The 24,942-nt window shown below is 40.3% G+C and overlaps 2 protein-coding genes across 2 annotated transcripts in view; both read right to left on the minus strand.

The window, feature by feature from the left end:
* The window catches only part of CFAP54 (cilia and flagella associated protein 54), a 616,124-nt gene that overhangs the window by 462,234 nt on the left and 128,948 nt on the right, over nt 1–24,942 (minus strand). The window contains exons 11-13 of the mRNA XM_082253561.1: nt 22,030–22,142; nt 14,486–14,651; nt 9,191–9,273 (exon numbers count right to left, since the gene is read on the minus strand). Coding sequence (XP_082109687.1) covers nt 9,191–9,273; nt 14,486–14,651; nt 22,030–22,142 — 362 coding nt within the window. The remainder of the gene's footprint in view (nt 1–9,190; nt 9,274–14,485; nt 14,652–22,029; nt 22,143–24,942) is intronic.
* Nucleotides 11,088–11,518, minus strand: LOC309554590 (large ribosomal subunit protein P2-like; the record flags this gene model as incomplete). The annotated part of the gene is made up of 1 exon (XM_082256317.1): nt 11,088–11,518. Exon 1 carries the CDS (start codon nt 11,481–11,483, stop codon nt 11,088–11,090), a length of 396 nt encoding a protein of 131 aa, XP_082112443.1. The 5' UTR covers nt 11,484–11,518.

Genomic DNA, 24,942 nt, shown 5'->3' on the forward strand with positions numbered 1-24,942 from the left:
GTGATCAAGGATTTTCTCATTTCTAAATGAGCAACAGTCTTTTGGTTTACTCAAAAGTCCGAAGGATTAAATTGGTCCTATCAATAAAATGTATACATCACATGAATCAATAAGATACATGTCAGCAGTTAAAAGTCAAATTATGTTTATTTACACTTTCTTTTTTTCATGAAAAAACTGCTGCTCCACGGCTCCAATTATGGCCCCAATTATGGCCTAAAGCCTAGGCAGCCAAAATGACATGGTCTCCGACAGCAGCATTGGGGCGCTTTCCATCTTTAGGGACTGCAAAGTGTCTTTTCCCTCCAAACTGAGCCTGTTTGAAAGCCTTGCTAATAAAGCAGAAAATTTAACATAAGCTGTGCTATAGGACATAAAGCAACCTATAAATTATAGAAAAAAAACTATAGATCCTAGTAAAGGGAACAATTTAAGAACTCATTCTATCAAAGTTATATGTCAACAGATTATCTTATACTGTATTTTAATATGGATATTGAAGTGTTATATCTGTTCTGTCAGCCAACAGTAATATGCAAAAATAGTTCAGAACACCGAATTACTGGAGAGGAATTACAGTACATATACAGGAGCATCTAAAAAAATTATTATTTATTTTCAGTAACTCAATTCAAAAAGTAAAATTCAAATATTATATAGATTCATTACATTTCTTTCTTTTAATTTTCATGATTATGGCTTACAGCTAGTGAAAACCTGAAATTCAGTATCTCAGAAAATTTGAATTTGCTGAAAAGGTTCAACATTGTAGACTCATGGTGTCACACTTTTATTGGCTAATTAACTCAAAACACCTGTAAAGGTTTCCTGAGCCTTTAACCACTTAAGCCCCAGCCCTATTTCAGACACTTTTTGTTTACAAGTTAAAACCAGTATTTTTTCCTAGAAAACTACTTAGAACCCCCAAACATTATATATATTTTTTTAGCAAAGACTCTGGAGAATAAAATGTCGGCCATTGCAAAAAATTTTATCACGCGGTATTTGCGCAGCGGTCTTTAAAACGCCATTTTTTTGGAAAAATTTTGAAAAATCACATTTCACTGCATTTAAAAAATACTAAACAGTAAAGTTAGCCCATTTTTTTGTATATTGTGAAAGATGATGTCATGCCGAGTAAATAGATACCCAACATGTTACGGTTTAAAATTGCGCCCCCCCGTGGGATGGCGACAAACTACGGTCAATAGAGATCTCAATCTGCGATGCTTTAAATTTATTTAACGGTTACCAGTTTGGAGTTAGAGTGTAGCTCTTTTTTTTAAATTATTGCCCACGCTCTGGCGATCGCGGCGATACCTCACATGTGTGGGTTGAACAGCGATTTCATTCGCGGCTCGACTTGCGTATACGTTTTTTTTTGTGCGCGAGCTAACGGTGACGGGGTCGGCTAAATTTTTTTTTTTTTTTCCTATTTATTTTTTCTTTTTTTTTTAACTTTATTACAGGTTTTTTTAAAAAAAAAAAATCTGATCACTTTTATTGCTGTCACAAGCAATGTAAACATCCCTTGTGACACCAATATGTAGTGACAGGTACACTTTATGGAGGGATCGAGGGTCTAAAAGACGGCATTTTTGCATACAGCCGTTTTTCAAATTTGCCGCCTTTTGCAGCACAGTAACCCGGACGTGACGTCATGGACACCGCCTCCGGGTTACGTCATCGGAGACCCGATCTATGCCGTTTCCGGCATTCACCGGGACTCCATCCAGCCGGCGGACGTGCCGGCTGGGTGCTCGGGGCTCCCGGTGGGATGGGAGCCCCGAGCAAAGCCACGGAAGGGGGCAGGAGGGGGGGGACGTCCCCTCCCGCCCCCCGGGTAACGATTGAGCGGCTCCCGAGCCGCATCGGTCGTTACCGACGGAAAGCCGACCGGAGGCTTCGAACCACAGTACCGGGATGATGTCTCTAGCTAGAGGCATCATCCCGGTATAAGCCCGCAAAGTTTACCAACGTAGCCCTACGTCGATATGCGGTAAGTGGTTAAATGGTCTCTCAGTCTGGTTCAGTAGGTTACACAATCATGGGGAAGACTGCTGACTTGACAGTTATCCACCAGGCAGTCATTGACACCCTCCACAAGGAGGGTAAGTCACAAAAGGGCATTGCTAAAGAAGCTGGCTGTTCACAGAGTGCTGTATCGAAGCATATTAATGGAAGATTGAGTGTAAGAAAAAAAGTGTGGTAGAAAAAGATGCACAAGCAACAGGGATAGCCTCAGCCTTGAGAGCATTGTGAAGCGAAGGCTATTCAAGAATTTGGAAGAGATTCGCAAGGAGTGGACTACGGCTGGTGTCAGTGCTTCAAGAGCCACCACACCCAGACTTATCCAGGACATGGGCTACAACTGTGGAATTCCTTGTGTCAAGCCACTCCTGAACCAAAGACAACATCAGAATCGTCTTACCTGGGCTAAAGAGAAAAAGGACTGGAATGTTGCTTAGTGGTCCAAATAAATTTTTTTAAATAAAGTAAATGTTGCATTTAATTTGGAAATCAAGGTCCCAGAGTCTGGAGTAAGAGTGAAGAGGCACAGAATCAAAGTTGCATGAGGTCCGGTGTGAAGGAAATTCTAGAGCACTTCCTTCCCTCTGCTGACCAGCTTTATGGAGATGCTGATTTCATTTTCCAGCAGGATTTGGCACCTGCCCACACTTCCAAAAGTACCAATACCTGGTTTAATGATCATGGTATCACTTTGCTTGAGTGTCCCGCAAACTCGCCTGACCTACACCCCATAGATAATTTGTGGGGTATTGTCAAGAGGAAGATGAGAGACACCAGACCCAACAATGCAGATGAGCTGAAGGCCGCTATCAAAGCAACCTTGGCTTCTATAAAACCTCAGCAGTGCCACAGGCTGATCGCCTCCATGCTATGCCACATTGATGCAGTAATTCACGCAAAAGGAGTCCCAACCAAGTATTGAGTGCATACTATACTGTACATGGACATCATTTTCAGTAAGCCAACATTTCTGTATTAAAAACCCTTTTTTTTTTTTCTATTGGTCTTATGTAATATTCTAATTTTCTGAGATACTGAATTTTGAGTTTTCAATAGCTGTAAGCCACATTTATCAAAATTAAAGAAAGAAATGGTTGAAATATATCACTCCGTATGTAATGAATCTATATAATATATGAGTTTCACTTTTTTAATTGAATTACTGAAATAAATTACCTTTTAGATGATATTCTAATTTTTTAAGATGCACCTGTATATCTGGGAAATGTTTACTACAAATATTTGGAGGAATGCTGGGAAGACAAGTCTAGAAATGGTGCGTCTGATGTGCGAAACAGCACTTCTGAGCTATTTGGCCAGCTTCACTTTACATTTTGGGACAGATTATGATGAATTAAAACATAAGAAATGTATAAACTTTTTGAAATACTAATAAGAGAGACATAAGCAGCATATGAACCCGTATGGAACTAACAATACATTGAGTTTGTGTAGAAAGAATAAACAATAGGATTGCAGGGAAAAAAATTTTAAGCGTATACAATTGGGGGCACAAGTGTGCACAATATTTTTATCCTCACTTCTCAAGCAGAAAATGATATATCATGGGACGCACAGTCTGAAATCAATAAAGGGGACCTTTGCAAAGAAATAATGAATGCTTGTCATTGCAGATCATGCCTTACCTATTGAGCACACAGATATTATTATGCAGTGATAAAATGTAATCAGCAGATAAAATATATTATTTATTTGATAATATAGCAATGTGTTATTTGTAGACACAAATTTGAATACACATGGCCTACTGTTGCTGCTTTAATATGTTATTGTGTATGTGTATTTTGCCAGTTGTAAATGGAAATAATTAAACTATTATATTAGATTAGCTCTCATTTATGGCTGTCACTAACAGGGTATTGGGAGCCATCAAATAGAACAATGTAATTCAAACTGTGTCTTTGATGAAGCTATAGTTAAAGGTGAATAGACACAAAGGAAACATGCTGTTTGCAAACAATCTGTTTTCTAAACGAATCAATATAGGCTGGGAGAGCTTCTCAAAGACAGTGAAATGTCATACCAGCTGATCTTTTGGCAGTTAAAAGAGAATCACGTTGATCTGGCTGATTTCTTGTAACCACCCAACCCCACTGCATTAATATTACTTCCTCAGGTCTTCTACTACTATCCTATTTTCAAACATGTCCCAGAAATGCCCAAAAACCTTCATATCAAGAGAAACATCTCAATGTCAGAGGTTCACTGGCAATTTCAGATAGTGCAATTAATGCTAGATGAATGCATTTGGGACTTTATCAGATGCAGGGTAATCCTAATTCCTAAAGTGCTTTCAACTTTTCAAAGAGTCCTGCGGTTTAGAAAAAATGGTTATAACAGGTATGGACCATACAGATGTTGCCAATAAGTGAACACTAGGATGCGGACCTTGTGCTCTCTCATGATGAGAAAATATTCCTTTGCCTCAAGTCTCTTTTTGCTGCTGAGAAGGAATTCTAAATGTCTCTTAAGGAATTTGCTAACTTAAAGTAAACCAAACCTAACTTTCATAAAAAAGGAAGCAGACAGTTTTTATGGCAGAAGAGACATACTACAGTATGTCTCTTTTGCAATAACACACACTTACCTGCCTGTTTGTTGTCTTGTACTGAATATACACTGAACTGCACATGCGCAGCTCAGCATGCATTCCCAACACACCAGCTGTGCCAGAATGACTGACCTCTATGCACATGTGCGGGGTGATCTCATTCCCCCGCCGGCCAATCAAGAGGCCAGAAATCTGTCAACCAGAAGTAGCTGGGAGGAAGATGACAGTGGCCAATGAGGAGTGTAACCATTGCATCGCTGGAAGGTAAAGGTAAGTATTTTTTGGGTTTATTTCCACTTACTGGCTGTTGGGCATTTTTTAGCTTTTTTTTTTTTTCATGTAAAATCTATTCCATTTATCTGGCAAACAAATAAATGCATGATTGGACCATTAATATGTGCACTATTTTCCCTACCAACAGATTTGTAATTCTGTTGAGACAATTTACCCATCTCTGCCTCACTGTGCAGTCAGGCAGGTGAGAAGCTGATTCTCTGGTTCAGTAATGTAGCTTCCTATGTTACCTCTCAGCCTCCAGTATTCTCATTAGATGATGAACCAGCATCATCACCTCTGTCTAATTAGAAGCAAGGTCCACCAAGCAGTAAATAAGAATTAGAGAGTGGCAGAGTGATCTCTTTTTTGCTGTGCATTTTTGCGAGAGAGTGAATCACAAGACTGGCTAAACTAAATTATTTAGCCTTTGGCAAGAAGCAGTAAGCAAATCCACGTGAGACGAAAAGTGTTTCCTGATAAAATATGATAAAAAATAATATTTTCTGACTAAAATATGGAAGTTAGCCTTGCTGACCTCCTTCTGAAAACCTTGGATGCCTGACTATCCGTTTGGGTCTAATACAAAGATCTGATATTGTATGCAGATCACAAAGATCTGGGAAAGTCCTTATCTGCATTTATAGGTCACTGACTCAAATTTCTGAAGCCAGCATGTTAGTATACATTCAGGCAACTAGCATTTGCAGCTAAGGCAGCCCATAGATGCTGTGAATTTCTTTTCTGCAACCACGAGTTGCAGGAAAGAAATTTGCACGGTTCCCTCATCAACACAGACAGTGTTGACAGGGGAAACCCTCTTGCAGAGCAATTGTCTTCTCCCAGTGGGGGGGGGGCAGAGGTGGGCAACGGAAGCCATCCCCGCCGGGAGAAGACAGTGATTATTGCTAGTGGCTATAGCAGTCGCTTGCGATAATCAGAAGCAAATCAGGCAGGCTGGTTGTACCCAAGTTGATCGATCGATCACCCTGGTACATTCAGTCTGCCAATTAATGGTTCGAATCTTGGCGAGTTCCCACTAAACCTGGCCAAGATTCGAACCGTGTATGGTCAGCCTAAGGCAGCCCCTAAATTTCTCTTAAAGTTTACCTAAAGTAAGTACAATAAACTTTTTAGTATGTCGTATTGTATTTCCTAGTTCAAGAAGTAGCATAACAATTTTACATTATGATATTGCAAAGCTAAGTTAAAGAGGTTGTAAACTCATTTAAAAAAAATTTTTTTTTTTTACAACCTGCAAGAGAAAAACATAATGAGCTAGTATGCTTCGCATACTAGCTCATTATGAAATACTTACCTTAGAACGAGCCCCCGCCGTGCCGCTCTCTTACCTGTATGACGGGCGACATGACATGTCGCCCGTCTTCCGGGATCGCGGCATCCGGTCATCTGATTGGCCGGAGCCGCGGTGACGTCACTCCCGCGCACGCGCACGGGAGCCGACGGTCACGGCACGGGGCTCTGAAGGAACGGCACGATCAGCCGTTCCTTCAGAGCGCATGCGCCAGTGACGTCACTGGCTGCATTAAAGGTAAATATCTCCTAAACGGTGTAAGTTTAGGAGATATTTACAGTACCTATAGGTAAGCCTTATCATAGGCTTACCTATAGGTACAACTTCCTGAGGAGGGTTTACTTCCTCTTTAAATACACTAATTCTTATTCTAACTATATTCTTTTTTGTGTTTTTTTTTTCTATTTTCAAATTAAACTTTACCTATTTGTATCATTGATTCAAAAATATAAAAAAAAAATGCTGCCCAGTGCAAACAGTCTAACTCTCAATAGTTTTATTTTTTTTTTTTTTTAATAAAAAACAGATATATAAAGCAATTCCCTAATAAACTTGCCATTTAAAACATTATAATATTATATGTCATACATATCATAAATCATTTGGAAATCCTGTTTAAAAAAAAATAAAAGAAAATTCCACGTTCAATTTTTTTATTTTTTATCTTGAGCTGATGACAAGAGCCCAAGCAAGCCCCGTGTTTCCTCACAATAAGAGAAGGAGAGCAATCCCCGTGTACAGTCCCTTTGATTGATTTATATGCAGACCTAGACAAAACCTGTCAAGTTTCACTGATTTCTTGTCAGTTTCACTGACTGTTTGCAGTGACGCATACTTTAATGGATTATCTATCACTCACAGCATTCAATAATTTCTCATTTAAATTTCAGATTCTTTTGTGAAAAATAAAATGGGTGTCTATTTTTATTTAAAGTTCTTCTGTGTATCGCAATGTGGCTGCAGATATTATTATGGTTGTTCCCAAACAAAAAATGCAAAGAGAAAGTTTAGAGGATGACTTTGAACCAGTTTATTGTGCCTGTCTTTAAAGACTGCAAACATGCTAGAGCCCATGTAATCCTACTATACTAAAGGTTCTACTACTGCTTTCTATTTGACTCTGGTAGTAATGGATAACAATTTGGTTCTATATGAAACACAGCTATCAATAGTCCATCATTACTGGATTGGGAAAGCCTAGCAACTTATTTTTTTATTGATAGTACAGGGTGACTGACGAGAGTTGGATGTTTTTAGAACTGGTAGTACACGGTAAGTGGTGATGGGAGGGGGGGGCGTGCTGGGCATCTTTCCCCCAGTGGAATGCCAATTCGGTCAGAGAGAAGCAGTGGACGGTACAACATCCTTTGTTTGCTTATGACAGGTTTGTTCGAAGTGGTGAGTCTATCACAGTAACGCAGCGGTTTCTCAAATGGCATGACTTGACCTCTGTTTTGTAAAAATAAATCCATTTTGAGTTGAAAATCTGCAGAGTACTGTTTTTTTTTTTTTCAAAACTCCCCTCGGTCACCCTGTATATGCTTCTTCCAAATCAGTATGGACATTTGAAAGAATCCAGATTTCCACTTTTAAGTTAATAATAAATGTTCATCTTTACTTCTGAGAAATGTTTGTGTGATTTGTTTTCACTTGTATTCTCTTCCTGGCAGCACCAATAGTTAGCCCAGTGTCAGGAGGTAAAGCTTCCATGGAAGCTACCTAAGCTCAGGTTTTATAACTGGCACTCTGTCCAGGCTGCTAGGGGGTAGTGAAATGCCAATTAACAAGGCTTTTACTGTTCTTTCATGTAACCCTTACAGCACATTATTTAAAGCGGAGTTCCAGCCTAAACACACACTCACCTGTCCAACAGTCTAGCAATGCGGCCGCCCGAAGCCTCACTCTTCTCCCTCTCTGTCTGCGGCGCCGGCATCACTGGTGTGGGCACCCGGCTGTGACAGTTGTCGGCTTCACAGCCGGGTACGCACTGCGTATTCGCGAGTTGTGCTACGCGTCATGATTGGCCGGCAATCTTCTGGGACCTCTGACATGTCCCAGAAGATTGCAGGGAGGGAGGGGGAGAGGAGAACTTCCGCTCAGGGTGCCGCGGCGCTCCGAGCGGAAGTGGGAGCGGGTACCTGTCAAAACTAGGTACCCACTCCCCCCCCCCCCAAAAAATGACATGCCAAATGTGGAATGTCAGGGGGTTAGAACTGCCTAAAGCGGAAGTTCCACTTTTGGGTGGAACTCCGCTTTAATGAGTTTTATGAGTGTCTGTTATACAAATTTAGATCAGACAGGAGACTGCTCTGACAGGGAATAAAAACAAGTAGATAATAACAAAAAAAAAAATAAAAAACGAAATAAATTCCAAGAAGTAAAGCTGAATTATTATAACAATTCAAGAGTGAAGATATGATTTCTAACAGTAGACACTACACAAAAATTATTTCTCATTTCCATTTTGCTTCCAGTAATGTAAAAATGTGAAACCAGGCCGCATGTCAGACACCTCTATTCTTTTTGTGACAGTCATGAATCACTGCTTCCTACAAGACAGTAGATATATGTCAGTTGCTAAGAGGAGAAGTTAAAGATGGAGGTGAGGACTTAGTTACTGACTTTTGACAAAAAATCAAATTTTGCATATCAAAAAAAATGCCAGAGTCTGCTCAGGCTGAACATTTTGAGTAACGAATGAGTTTGTTTGAAACAGCTGTAGTGGATTATGATGATACCACAATTTCTGCATGATCAGAGAATGGAAGGGTTCACTCAATACTGCATTCCTAACCATTGGCTTTACTTTGGGAATTAATAGCTAATAGATTAGAATGAAATCATTAATAAAACAGTATTGTCTAGACTGAAAAATGCACTTTACAATTGACTGTAGAGGAGCGCTACCTGTTTTATTGGTACTGAAACTTCTTGGCAAATACTGAAATTGAATCTTATTTATGTCCTATTTTCCCTAGAGCTAACAGAGAAATGCTGACCTGTAAAGAGTTACAAATGCAGCAATAGAGCGTTTCCGCCAGTCTAACGTAATCATCTGGACTCTTGTTTTCTACAGATTCACCTGCCAACACAAATAAACAGGATAAAGCATCAGTCATGAAAAAAGCTGTTATAGTTGGTCAACAGTACAAATAGTAATAGTATGTAAACCTTTGGCACAACAAATAAAATACATAAACTCCTTGCTTGCAATAACATTTAGATGTCACTAGACTTAAGGAATCAAACTAATCTAAGTGTTCCTAATTGGTCTATAACTACTTAAAGATTATTGGAAGCCAGGTGGTCTGTGCAGCCCCCACAACTGACAGTGATTACTGTATATGCGGAACAGATGGAGCAACCACACAAACCTACTTTTTTTTTTACCACATGTAGATAGTAAGAGTTAAAGTCAACGAGACAACTAAGCACTAACTGCGTATTTATAGACTGCATTACTGTTTTTTTTTTTTAGGTTTTTTTTTTAGGTTTGGTCAATTTTTAAGTAAATGGATTGTTTGAGACTTTAAGTAAACATTAAGAAGATTCCGGAGAATAGAAAGACAATATAACAAGTGAATCTAATATGCATAAGATAAAAAATGTATTGCATAACTGGCAACAATTAAAAATAGATGATCACAGGCACAAATCATAACCTGGAACTGTCCTTTAAGTCAGAGATCAATGACAACTATGCATATAACAAAAGGCTGCACTGAAAAGGAGCTCACATAGAATTACAAATATCTAAAAGTTTGAATTTAGCGCATGGATATTCATAACTAGATAAAATATACTGAACAAAATTATAAACGCAACACTTGTTTTTGCCCCCATTTTTCATGAGCTGAACTCAAAGATCTAAGAAAACCGGGATTCATCCGTGAAGAGAACACCTCTCCAAAGTGCCAGACGCCATTGAATGTGAGCATTTGCCCACTTAAGTCGGTTACGACGATGAACTGCAGTCAGGTCGAGACCCCGATGAGGATGACGAGCATGCAGATGAGCTTCCCTGAGACGGTTTCTGACAGTTTCTGCATTCTTTGGTTATGCAAACCGATTGTTGCAGCAGCTGTCCGGGTAGCTGGTCTCAGACGATCTTAGAGGTGAAGATGCTGGATGTGGAGGTCCTGGGCTGGTGTGGTTACACATGGTCTGTGGTTGTGAGGCCGGTTGGGTGTACTGCCAAATTCTTTGAAATGCCTTTGGAGATGGCTTATGGTAGAGAAATGAACATTTAATTCACAGGCAACAGCTCTGGTGGACATTCCTGCAGTCAGCATGCCAATTGCACAAAATCATGCTGTCTAATCAGCATCTTGATTTGCCACACCTGTGATGTGGATAGATTATCTCGGCAAAGGAGAAGTGCTCACTAACACAGATTTAGACAGATTTGTGAACAATATTTGAGAGAAATAGGCCTTTTGCGTACATAGAAAAAAAGTCTTAGATCTTTGAGTTCAGCTCATGAAAAATGGTGGCAAAAACAAAAGTGTTTTTATAATTTTGTTCAGTGTATTAAGAATAACTCATATTTTGTATATACCTATTCTTTTATAACATTAAAAATAAACTGGGGTATCACTAAGGTTTTGGAAGGGTATTGTTAATAAAACATTACCATTCTATAAAGCAACATAAATGAGTAGAGGATGCCCAAAAAGTTTGAAAAAGTTTGGCAGTCTTGGTTGTCGGATACGTCACACTACACAAGACCTGCTTCCTCAGAGAGAACTGGCATGAATCTCTGTCATAGATGCTCAATGTTGGTTGTTTGTTGCTGTTTTTTAGAGACTCAATGTGTCTTAGAAGCAGGGGTATACTCTGAAAGCTTGTCCTGAAGCTGTCAGTGCTAATAAAAATAAAAGGATCATGGGCAGTACCTTACTGTGCTGTTACTCCAATAAAAGCAGTCTTTTTTTTTTTTTGATGGAACGTTTCTTTATTAGGAAAGAGCCCAAATCCCATGTCTTCATCAGACTCTTCAGATTCTTCCTTTACTTCTTCTTTCTTTTCAGCTGGTGCAGCAGCTCCACCAGCAGCTGGAGCTGATGCAGGAGCAGCAGACACGGCGCCCCCAGATGGTACTGAACACAGCTTTGAAAGGCCAGCATTGATGAGGTCATCGACATTTTTTCCACCAAGCTCAGATATAACCTTATCTAGGCGCTCTCCATCAGCATCGATTCCTACACTGGACAGGATTTTCTTTAGATCTTTTGCTGAGGGGTTGCTGTTGCCACCAAGGGTGGCAAGCAGGTAAGCGGCCATGTAACGCATTTTTAAGTCTATAAAGACACGAAACGATGTGCACGCTCCTGATCTCTGGCTTCGAGAGCAAAAGCAGTCTTTAACTGCTTTCCCTCTTAACATGATAAGAGTTAAAATAGTTTTGAAGTAGGTGGTACAACAACTGTATTCATCCTTTGCTTGGGAAGCTTGGGAGAAATAATTTTCCTAGTGGTTCTCTGTTCTGTATTTGTACCATCTCTGAGATGTTTTTGGGTTCATATATTCCTCTTTTCTTCATATCCACAACTATAAAGATCTGTGCCCAGTATAGTCTCCACAATCTTAAGTCCCCTCCAATGTCATAGCCCTCCCAAAAAACAATTTTCAGCATTGGTTATTATTAGAATAATTTGTTTTAAACAGATCTACAGGAAGATAAATTAGACCCGCATTTAATCCAGTTATCCATTAAAAAGAAAAAAGCTTATATATATTTTTAAAAAGCTCTTCAATTTGCCTTGAAAGCAGTCTCCTGTAGCCATCTGCATTGTCCCTTGAGTCTGCTGCTTTGTACACTGCTGTCAATCTTAAGCTAACCATAGATAGATCAAAATTAGGCCAGTTCAGCAGGAACCAGAGAATTTTGCTCTATGTGTGGATGCTCTTGCTCAACAGAAGTCTATCTTACCATCAACTTCTGTCAAACTGGTTTGTAGGAAACTTTTTCTTGACCAAACGCTGAAGCCAATGGGCTGCAGCCACTAAACAGTGTATTCTGACAGCGGTGAGTCCCAGCTGTAGAAATGCAGCAGGGGATTCCTCTTTCCACCCCGAATATGTGGATGGAAAAATCTATTTCTTTTTCTTGTTCAGCCCGCTGGCTGAACAAAAAAAAAAAAGATAAATTCACAGCCAGCTTAACACACAGAGCTTTTTGAGAGGAGGAGATATTACTGGGATACCCATCATTTACTGCAGCTACTTCATTATTCAATCATGGGCTGGGGCAGGCCCATGAGCAAGCTGTGTTGTTTTGATTGTAGTGAAAAAAGTAAGGTTGGGGACCTGGCTGTGCTACCTGTCAAAGGGAAATGGGTTATTTATTTATTTTTTTTTATGTTTTTAAAAGTAATGGCGGCGATCAGCATCTTATAGCAGTACTGCGATATTGCAGCGAATAAATCGAACACTAACTGACACCTTTTTGGGGACCAGTGACATTATTGCAGTGATCAGTACCTAAATTATGCACTGTCAATGTACTAATGACACTGGCTGGGAAGGGGTTAACATCAGGGGCGAGCAAAGGGTTCTGTGTGCCTAGCTAATGTTCAGTGTAGTGAGGGAGGTGCTTTTACTAGGGGAAGACATGGATATGTGTTTCTGCTTTGCAGGAACATAGCATCCATGCCTTCTGTACTGACAGAACGGCAATCAGCCTTGTTTACCTAGGCAGACTGCCGCTCTGCCTGTGTACCGAATGATCAGCGGGTGCCAGCAGACATTGGGTCCCCGGGATCCGCTAATCAGCTCCCGCTGTGTAAAATCACAGCAGAACTGAGCTGCTGGTGGCGCGCACTCGCACCCAAAACCTAGATGTGCAGAATCACTTATATATACATGATTCAGCACATTGCAACCACCATGTAGCAGTAAATGTGCTATGGGGCAGTCGGCAAGTGGTTAAAAGAATCATAAATACTCTGGTCAACTTATAAAATTCAACATTGTATTTAACTGCCTTTCTATGCTTCTACCCTAAAGAGTTACAAAAGGCAATTTTATTTGCAGTTGTAGAGGAGAGGGATTAGGACACCTGTCAGTTTTTATCACTGTCTAGATTTCTATTAGGGAGATTTACCCTCTCTATTTGCCCTCTTTACCGTTATCATCAAAAGTAAAAGTTTAAAAACATCCCAAATTTTGGGTTGTCAGTAGAACAAGAGTAGAGCAGAAATCTTCCAATGGGAACACTAGTTCTGATGACCCAGTAACAACAAGGGATTTCTTCACATTGGAGAAATTTCCTTTTTTTTTTCAAAATAGAAAAAAAAGGATAACCTTGCTTTAAAAACAGGTTACTTCTTTAAATATATCGAGAGATACCAAACCACTTTGCTAAAATAACCTCATACTTCTGACATTTCTTTTTCTGTGCAGAGTAGAGCTGTCATCACTCGAATATGCAAGGGTAAAAATTGCTCGATTTATGTTCAGCCTGCATGGTACAGTGTAGAAGACAATATGTATGCAGATCAGAGCTAAGAATAGCTATGCAAGGCAAAATGCACTACATATCTGTTTGATTCAATGACTTTGGAGCCACAAATGACGACTTCTGTGCTGCACATAGACTGAAAACTACCAGAATCAGACAGCTTTTTTCCTAATTTTATAAAAAAAAGTTTGCTATTTCTAGACAGTTTAAAAGAGCGAATGTGTTTTCAAAGTTGTTATTCTTTAAAGAAAGAAAAGTAAAAAAAAAATCTTTGCACCATTTTGTGTTTAGTATGCATGCAACTTTCTCTTCCAATAAATAAATACAAATAAAGGATCAGTTATATACACATGAAGTGTCTACTGATTATGAATAGTGTTTAATGTTTCAAGATGCATAATCACTGTGAAGACTCATGCATATTTTAATTTGTCGGGTTATCCCCTCAGTAGAGGAAACGTTAATCAGTTAGACTGCAAGCACACACTATGCTTTAATGAGCCATCTTCACCTTTCTACTCCTGACTTTTTACCTTAAAAGAACTTGTTTAATGTGTAAAGAAAAAAAATAAACTCTTAGAAAAGGCTAAAACACTTTGCTGTATTTTCAAATGGGTTAAAAGTCTAAGCATTTGAGGCAAAACCAAGCATAGGGAATATTTTAGCAGAGTTGAAACATTCTTCTCGAGCACTTAATTCTGTTTGCTTGATAAGGGTGCCACCTGGTGGACTTATAAGATTACTGCACAGGATACCATCGGTCTAAGTAAAAATATAAAAATTGTTATAAATGTATCATTAGTAAATGAGCCTTTATGATACATTCACTCGCCTTGAAGTCCAAAAATGTTTAGATAGTTAGGAATATCTGATCTTGATTTTTGATCTTCTTTAGTTATTAAACAGTGTGTATGCTTTTTCCCAGACAGCAAAGGTTCAGCAGCAAGTAGTATCCTAAGAACCATTTCTTCTTTCTTCCATTTTTCACCTTCCTGGGTCTACAACATATAAATGGCATTAAAAGACATGTCCCTGTGCCACTGTATACAATTAAATACAAAACACGACTAATATAGTAATACACAAATATATTTAAAACAATCTTTTCACATTAAATGGATAATTATTACATATAGTTGTCTTTCAGTTTTTACACAGTTCACTGCTTAGGTCCCCTTGATATGGTTTGACTTATCGCAGTTACTGTCAATAATCCGTATATTTGTTGCTATCTGTCAAGACTCAGCTTTTCCAATTATGCAATATTAAAAAATTGTAAAACTAACTTGTCCTTGGAATTTAATTTAAAATGATTTCCACAGCTTGTATGGGGTAAGGCTGACTTTGTTTCCTTTCCAAGGCCTTCACTGCTACCCTTAGCTCTAATGTGGAGATCTCCGCACCTCCAGAATAACCTTGGCAGGGTGAAAGCTAGGATTAAAAACCCTGAAGGAAGGAACATCTGAAGAATTTAGATATCAGTGACATAAACATCTCCCTGTGAATGGTAGGGAGAACATCTTTCCCCGATCCAGGGAAAACAGTAAAGAAATGGCAAGGTTATAATCCTGCTGTAACCATGGAGGCAGCTATTGTGGGCTCATAGTCTACCTTTAGTAACCTGGTTTTAAGGGGCCCTAGAGCTCACCCTGAGATTGTAACTCTGATAAGAGCTACAGTTTTAATATGGAATAGGGCTTGGGTTAAATTTCCATGTTTCCCCTTGTATCCCTTTATGGGGTAACCCCTCTCTTCCTCATATGAATAGCATCTGGACCCCAGAGTACGGGCTACTAGAGGAGTGGTGGGTTTGAAGTTTATAGTGACAGAGGGCCAATTGAGAATGTTTCCTGATCTCAAAGCCGCCTTTACCTTACCTAATTGGATGGTTGTTTTAGGTACTCACAGCTTCGGCATGCGTTCCACTGGCAGTTTCTTTCTCAGATCACATTAGACTCAGACCCTATTAAGAGGTTGCTGACCTCCAGGGTGTTGTCCTCCCTCTACCTGTGCCTATCAATGGCATATACAACTAAGATGGACCAAGTCTATCAAAAGTGGCATGTCAATATCCCTGACCTGGAGGATAATGATTGGTAGGACTGCTTAGGATGCTGTATAACTACTATGATCTCAGCTAAGGATAGGTTTATCCAACTCAAGTTCCTGCATAGGGTTTATTTTACACCTCAGCGCTTAGCAGCCATCTATCCTTCTGTCGCTTCGGCTTGTCCACGTTGTCAGGCGCTTGAGGCATCCTTTTTTTTATATGGTTTGGTCATGCTCTTCCCTCCAATTGTTTTGGACACGGGTCATGTCTGATATTAATTGTGTGTGTGGACTAACTCTCGGATTATTTGGATCGGATCTTTGGATATTTTTGAGGACCCTAATATGAGTGGATTTAAAATCATCATTTGTTATACCTCTTTTTATGAACATAGGAGAGATACTCCTACATTAGAAGTCTGCTCAACAGCCAACTGAGACTTCCTGGCGCTCTACTCTGAATGGAGTTTTGCCCTTATGTAAGCTTACTTACCTTAACCGCAAATGTCCCAGGAAATTTGAGAAAATTTGGTCTGCGTGAATAGACTCATGGGGTGCGGAGGCTGGCCGGCGGCTGCAGCCTTGATATGGTGTTGCAGCTGGTTGTTATATTTTTACTTATGTTGAGGCTCTTACTTGGTTTATAAACTATATGCCCCCCAACCCCCCTCCCCCGGCTTCTCCCTATTCTCCTGCCCCTCCCTCCCCCTCTCTCTCCTTCATATTCCCCCCTTTCCTCCTGTCTCTTTTTATTGCAGCCATGTGTAGAGTCATTAAGTCCTTAGTTCTGCCTATGTCTCCATGGCTCATGTTCATTTAATAGGTGAATTTGTACCTCTTCTTTGATGTTGGATGTTATGTGCCTTATTTATGTACCTGACCAATTCTAATAAAAACTTTTCTGTTAAAAAAAAAAAGACATGGCAGGGTTTGAACCATGTCCCAATCCAACCTAAATCAAAACATCCATTTTGGTGAAGTAGCCCCTACTAAGCAATTTACAGATCAGCTTGTGCTTTGTAAATCTTAATCTCCCTATGCTCTTATGCCCTACTAATCATTCTGGTGCCATAATTTAACTAAGCTGGAGATTTGTAAATCTTACCTTTTACAGCGAACAGACAGACCCACTGAACTTTCATGAACTGTGAGGACTTTAAACTGCAGGTTGCATACTGATGCTGACTGCTGTTAGGTTATAGATACGGCATCTCACAAAAGTGAGTACACCCCTAAGTGAAGATGTCCAAATTGGGCCCAATTAGCCATTTCCCCCCTCCCCCCGGGTGTCATGGTGTCATGTGACTCGTTAATGTTAATGTCTCAGGTGTGAATGGGGAGCAGGTGTGTTAAATGTGGTGTCATCGCTCTCACTCTCTCATACTGGTCACTGCAAGTTCAATATGGCACCTCATGGCAAAGAACTGTAATTTCTTCAGTGTTGTCACAAAAAAAGGTATAATAAAATATTTACAAAAATGTGAAGGGTGTACTCACTTTTGTGAGATACTTTACATACCTGGCAGGGCAGCGGTAAATCAGTTTACTACAACACTGCAGTAAAAGGCAGGCCCAACGCTTGGGTGTTGTAATAAATACCCCAACGTAGACCAGACAGGAGCATACCTAAGTGCTTAGTACTTCCACTTAGTTCCTGTATTCACACTACATGCAGTTTGTATTTGTTCACCATGTTTGTATTCATCTCCTCTATTTCCTCCACTTTCCTCCCACTTTTCAAAAACATTCCAGTAGGTCAACTACATTTTGGCAAAAAAATTCACCCCACTGTTAGTAGTGCATGTACTGTATGACTGAAATAATAGATATCTTTTGGGGATTAATTGGAATGAATGGTTTAATGTTCTCTGTGATATGTGCATAAGTGTCAGTACTATATTACTATATAAATAAACAATAAAAAAAAGTATGACTTCCTACCGTACTGGCATGAGAGAATATGCAGAGATAAAATGCTGGTTTGCACAGATTACCTTTTCACAGGAAAGTAAAATAGATGTAAAATACATTGCTGGAAAGAATATTGCACTGCTGACATATTTCCCATAAAAACGAACAAAAGCCATTTTCCTAAAAGTAATTGCTGCACTGCAGAAAAGCCCTGACAGGTTTGATATTTTGTTTTCCAAAATCGCGACCAAAGCCAAATGTACTTTATGTCCAGAATTTTAACCAATATTTTAATGCATTTTGACAAGATATTGTAGATGGACCCTAATGAACAAGGGAGACTGTTTAGGCTTTTTGTGTAGTCATTGGTGACATCTGCCATGGTATCTAAGCATCGCTGGTAGCTACTTTTCTGCTGTATATTTCAGTCTCTGTATAAAGAAATGGCTGGCAACACAAGCATTCCACAAAATGTCTATATGTTACATAGTCAGTGAGGTTGAAAAAAAACATCAGTCCATCCAGTTCAACCTATGATGTGTGTGTGTGTGTTTGCTGTTAACCGTACATTGTATACCCCTGTATGTTGTGGTCTTTAAGGTGCCTGTCTAATAGTTTTTTGAAACTATCGATGCTCCCTGCTGATACCACTGCTTGTGGAAGAGAATTCCACATCCTTACTGCTCTGACAGTAAAGAACCCCTTACGTATTTTAAGGTGAAACCGTTTTTTCCTCTAGTTTTAGTGAGTAGCCACGTGACTTATTGTATTCCCTTTCTCTAAAAAGTTTGTTCCTTATGCTAGGGTCACCAGTACAGTATTTGTACATTGATATCATATCCCCCCTCAATCGTCTCTTCTCCAGAGAGAATAAGTTCAATGCTTGTAGTCTTTCCTCATAGCTGATGTCCTCCATTCCCCTAATTAATTTTTGTTGCCCTTCTCTGGACTCTTTCCAGTTTCAGCACATCCTTTCGGAGGACCGGTGCCCTCTTTGCTTACATGTCTTTCCACAGGACTACAAAGTATGACCCTTTCATTTTCTAAGCAGCAACATATTCAAAGCCAAGGATGTACAGCAGTAGTCACATCTGGAACAAAAAAGAGCCTAGGGTCCAAAGACAGTGGCTGCAATCTGCCAACATTCTAAAATGTGTCTGTAGTCATCCAGAAAGCTAAGTTGCAATTTAAAGCAGAGTTCCAGCCTGTACAAAAAACAAAAATAAAAGTCAGCAAGCTACAAATACTGTAGCTGCTGACTTTTAATATTAGGACACTTACCTGTCCTGGGATCCCGCATTGTCAGCACCCAAGCCGATTCGTCCACCAGCTTCGGGTGCAGGCACCGGCATTGCAAGTAAGGGAAACCGTCAGTGAAGCCTTCAGCCGCTGCCCTTTCTGAACGGTCCCGTCGTCTTCAGTGATGCACACAGGTCCCAGAAGGCAGCGGGGGAAGAAGGAGCAGGGGCTGGAAATGACGGAGATCGCTGTGCGGCGATCTTACCATGAAGTGGAAGCGTGTACCTGTAACAGCCAGGTACCCACTGCCCCCCCCCCCCCCAAAAAAAAAGCGGCAAATGTGACAGTGGAGGGGAGGGAGGGTGCGAACAAGCAAAGCTCCCTCTTTTGGGTGAAGCTCTGCTTTAAGCAAAACTCCAGCCAAAAAAAAAAAAAAAAGATGATTAGCCCATTAACAGATCAAAAAAATAGCAGAGCATTTCACTGCAGGACTTCTTTTCCAACACAAGATCCCCACTCACCTGGCTTGAATGACATTCAACATCACTCAACCCTCTTTCTGTTTGTCCAGGCTGTCAAGGGTCAGCCCCCCAGCTTGTGGCTAGACATTGATTCAGAACTTATCTTTTTGTCACTCTGGTTTCTCCTCCTAATAGCATGCTCTTTGTTAGCTCATGGACTGACTGGCTTAATGCACCACTTCTCCTTGCTACACAGTGGAGTGCAAGACTCTGATATACCAAATCACATTCAGGTACTTATACTGCTTGCACTAAAAAAGGATGCATTACTGAATACAGAACTGCATTAATTTGTGTTCTTTATATCTGCCCAGAGATCATCTTTTTTAACAACTTGCCGACCAGCCGCTATGTATTTACTGCGGCAAAGTGGCGCTACTGTGTGAAATGACGTACCTGTTCGCTGTTTCGTTCAATAGCCACTAAATGGTGCCATCACATAACTGGAGGCACGATCGCACCCTGATTGGCTAGCGAGGATGTCAATCAACGGGACCCGCGGACCCGCGATCATCCCCAGGAGAGGCAGAACGACAATCTGCCTATGTAAACAAAGCAGATCGCCATTCTGGGGACACGATGGAGATCGTGTGTTCCTGCTAAGCAGGAACCCGGATCTCTGTCTTTCCCCAATCAGTGCACCCCCCCACAGTTAGTAAGCACCCCCTAGGGAAACACTTAACCATTTGATCGCCCCTGATGTTAACCCCTTTCCTGCCAGTGTCATTAGTACAGTAACAGTGATCACTGTATTAGTGTCACTGGTCCCCAAAAAGTGTCAGAAGTGTCAGTTACATGACTGATTTGTCTGCCACAATGTTGCAGTCCCGCTAAAAATCGCTGATCCCCGCCATTACTAGTAATATAAATAAATAAATAAAGAAATAAAAATTCCATAAAAACATTGCATCGTTTGTAGACGCTATAACATTTGTGCAAACCAATCAATATACACTTATTGGGATTTTTTTTTACCAAAAATATGTAGCAGAAAACATATTTGTCTAAATTGATGAAAAAATCTAATTTTTTTTTACTTTTTTATTGGCTGTGTTTTATAGCAGAAAGTAAAATATATATATATATATATATATATATATATATATATATATATTTTTTTTTTTTTTTTTTTTTTTTTTCAAAGTTGTTGCTCTTTTGTTTATAGCGCAAAAAATAAAAACCACAGAGGTGATCAAATACCACCAAAGGAAAAAAAAGGACATACATTTTTTTTGGGTACAGTGTTGCACAACTGCGCAATTGTCAGCTAAAGTTTAAAGTAACACAGTGCCGTATTGCAAAAAATGGTCTTGTCAGGAAGGGAGTAAAACCTTCCAGGCAAGAAGTGGTTAAAAAAAAAATCTTAATTTATCACATATTGTATAAAATATTATCACTGCTTAAATGTACATTATCTATATGCGATAAAAGTATTAGGGCTGAATAATGTACACACAGATATGGTTGCACACAATGTCGGTTTAGATGCAAAATCTACATTCAAACTAATCCCTTAACCACTTGATATACTGCGGCAGTCAGCCCCTCACAGGAAGAGTGACATATATATACGTCACTAGCCTGTGAGGCTCTGGGGAGCGAGCGCACGCCGCCGGCGGCGCGCTCCCGCTCGGTCACTGACTCTCCCGCGGTCACTCAGCGATCGTCGGGGGAGAGGGAGAAAGGCAGGCGGCTAATGTGAACAAGCCGCCTGTCATTCTCCCCTGTGTAGAAACAATGATCATATGGTTCTACAATGTAGGACCGTTGATCATTGTTCCTACAGCTCAAGCCACAGCCAATCACAGTTAGAATCACGCCCCTAGGGACACACACCACCCCTCCCTCTCAAATAAAGTTAACCCCTTCACTGCCAGTGTAATTTTACAGTAACAGTGCATATGTATAGCACTGATTACTGCAGTAATGTCACTGGTAACCCCAAAAGTGTCAAAAATGTCAGTCAAGGGTCCGATCTGTCCACCGCAATGTCGCAGTACCGCAAAAAAATCGCAGATCGCCGCCATTACGCGTTAAAAAAAAAACAACAAAAATGACAAAAATCTTTCCCTTTGTTAGTAAACGCGATAACTTTTGCGCAAACCAATCAAAATACGCTTTTTGCAATTTATTTTACCAAACATATGTAGCATAAAACAAATTGGCCAAAAAATGTTATAAAATTTTGATTTTAACTTTTTTTTGGGGGGGGGAATTTCATATAAAAAAATGTGAAAAATATTGTTATTTTTGCAAAATTGACGCTCTTTTTTTGTTTATAGCGCATGATCAAAAAATCGCACAGGTGATCAAATACCACCAAAAGAAAGCTCTGTTTGTGGGAAAAAAAGGACGTCAAATTCGTTTAGGTACAACGTCGCACGACCGCGCAATTGTCCGTTAAAATCACTCAGTGCCGAATTGCAAAATACCCCCTGGTCTTTAAGCAGCCAAATCCTCCGGGGCTTAAGTGGTTAAGAAGTCAGTTGCTGAATTAATTCATTTAAGAATAACAGACTTTTGCATTAGAGAAAAAAAAATTTTTTTTTACTGCTCTGTGGGTTCTCTGACAAGGGCATTAGGTGAGGCAATAAAGTCTTGACCCGGTATGAACTACGGAGACAGCTTAGATGGGATATGCTTTTAATGACATTACCTGTAGGAAGGTGTATAATGGAGGCATAATGGCATCAAACACTTCCCAGTGTTCATAGCTAAATGCTAACTTTGAAAATTTTACAACAGCTTCGGCAGAGACTGCATTCTTTTCTGGAAGAGACACAACAGAAAAAAGAAAAGATTCAAAGCCATGTTCCTCTCCAAACACTCAGAGCACAATAAATCGCTCCGCTGCATAGTAAGACATTGATATCAATAACTCATCAGTCACAGGATGAAGTGTGGGTGGCAGGGGAAACATTTTAAACTAGTTTTAGACAATGTAATGCTGCCTTTGGCAGCGTCTGGCACCTTGTGAATCTTCGAGGATGATCTGCGAACATTTGTTTTTGAATGATTTATTTCAGTTTTATTGCAGTTCATTTATCTTACTGCACACGATTAAGCCATCAGTTATGTAGCATGCACTTTTGTCTTGTCTGCATCTTTGCTAAGAGACTGAGATAATACACATATAGCATTTAGACATAGACCAGTACAAATGAAGTGTAGACATAAATCTGGATATATGCCTCTGTGTGGTTCCACTCTTTCTGACTGGCAAAGCAGAGTTCAGTCAAATAAGGAAATGGAGGATAATATCACTTGTTTAACAATAGGGCCTAAGGAAGTGATATCACCTGACTTTAAAAACCAAATGTCACAGAGCAACTACTGGTGAAGGGGCTTTGAACAGCCAACATTCAAACTCTGCTCTAGGCAGACAGGTAAAGTGATACTGAACAGGGCCTGGGCATGGGGTGGGCAGAAGGGAAAGCTGCCCCAGGCACTAAGGTATCTTGTGAGGTGGGGATTGCGGGGGATTAGTGTTGGAAGAGGGGATTTGGGGGGCGGCAGGGAATAAGTATTGTTTTAGGAGGATATATTTAGGGGGGGGCTGCTAAGAGTGGTTATCTAGGGGAATTTGCATTGGATGGGGAGATGGGGAGATGGGGAGAAGAAGATTTGTGCTAGGAGGGAGGATTTGGGGGGGAATTTGTGCTGGTAAACTCACTGTTTATTTAAATTATCCCTTCTATTTCTGTATGTGGATGATATTTTATTAAAAGAAAAAAACCGAAGTATCTTTTTTGAAAAGCGGAGCTTCACCCAAAAGTGTAACTTCAACTCATCTGCTTGCTCCCCCCCCCCCCCCCTCCGGTGCCGCATTCCTCTGCCGCCGGGCCAATATGAAAGCGCAGCATGCTTCATAAATGTGCAGTAGAAAACCAGCTGTGAAGCCGAAAGGCTTCACTACCAGGTTCCCTTACCCTGAATGGCGGCGGCAGCACCCGAGAGCCGATACCAAAATCAGTTTCGGGTGCTGACATCGCAGGCTCCCTGGACAACCAAGTTCTAATATTTAATTTTTTTTTCCTGGGGGGCGAAACTCCTCTTTAATCAATAAATATGGGTGTCTGTCTTGCAGGGAAACATGAGCTTCTAATCCTCTGCTGCTGGTCCCATGTTCAAAAAAAAAAAATTAAAAAAAAAACAGTCTTTGAGATACAGAGTAAAAATAAATAATTTATATCAATATACTGTTTAAAATTGGCATACAAATATTTATTTAGAATTAAACCTTTAGTATTTTTTGGCAATAGCATGGCATGGGTGGATTTCTACCAGTCACAAGCTGTGTCACACCCCTCCAGCCCGTTTCTTAGAATAGGAGGGAGGCAAAGCCTCCATTAATCTACATGTAATGTCCTGCCCCCATTGTGTTTAGCTGTTTAGTGGGCATGGAGGAGGAGGGAAGGAGTGGGCTGTCATTTACCACTGTTTATACTCCCACATTTGTGGCTTTATAGTCACATGGGCTGCTCAGATGTGATAGGGAGGAAATGCTCAGCATAGAAACTCACTGAAAACTGAGCATGTGCAGAGTTGCCACCACAGCTGCAAAATTCCTAGCTGAATGGGGGACATGAACAGAAGGTGCAAAAAGAGAGCAGCAGGATCAACCAAGTTTTTTGAAAAATACAGAAAACAAATCTCATGATGACTAAGTGAGTATGATCAGCATGTAATACAACATTTATTGATAGCTTTTTATGATGTGGGTTTAGTAACACTGTGAGGAAGGAAGAGTATAAGGCAATAAAAAAAAAAAAGCAAAGTGTAAAATAAAAAATTAAAAGGAAAATATAATGGTTTGGGGTCAGGTTCATTTATTTATTTTTTGCAGCTTGCAAGTGTTTAAACTGACATATAAAATATTTTTCAGATATATTAGGCTTTTAACCAAAAGAGTACACATGGAGCCCTAAAGTGGAAGGGGTAAGCCACTCCTTAGCTATAGAGCTCTGCAAAAACTTTTTTCCTGACAGACTCCATGGCAGCATACGTTCGGGTAGGCTCCGCCTCCTCTCCTACCTCATAGGACCCCACTCCCATAAATCTTTGCTCCCTTTCAGCATCAGTGTTCTTTTTTCGTCCTCCTCATACATATAGTTTTATGTTCCTACTTTCTTCGGTCCTATATGAAAAACGGTGGCAGATTGAGTCATGGAGTCTCCGATAAGCCCTGGCTCTTAGCGGGTTATGGAGGGGGCAATGGAAGAGACCCTTAGCAGGAGCTCTGTGGTCTGGCCGAGAGAGCCTTGCTGCTGCGGGTGGCCCTTTTTTTGCCCGAAGATTTGAGCTGGTGCTGCGTCTCCTGGACTCGATTATGCCGTCGGCAGGGTGGTAAGCCCTGATATGGGACCAAGTTTCTTATCCTTTTTTATTTATTGTGTCTGTTGTACTGCCAAAATTCATGTCTATGTTTCCTTCATGTAGTATTCAGTAGTGCCATTATTATAGGGTCTAGTTAGTCACCTGTTAACATACCGGTTTCTTCTTCTTTCGGTTCCGCTTCTCACGGCCATGGCCGCGATCATGTCCGCCGCTTCCGGGTTGTCCGGCGCCT

This window comes from Pelophylax lessonae (genome assembly GCF_965119305.1).
Source record: "Pelophylax lessonae genome assembly, chromosome: 4".
In the NCBI taxonomy this organism is placed as follows: Eukaryota; Metazoa; Chordata; class Amphibia; order Anura; family Ranidae; genus Pelophylax; species Pelophylax lessonae.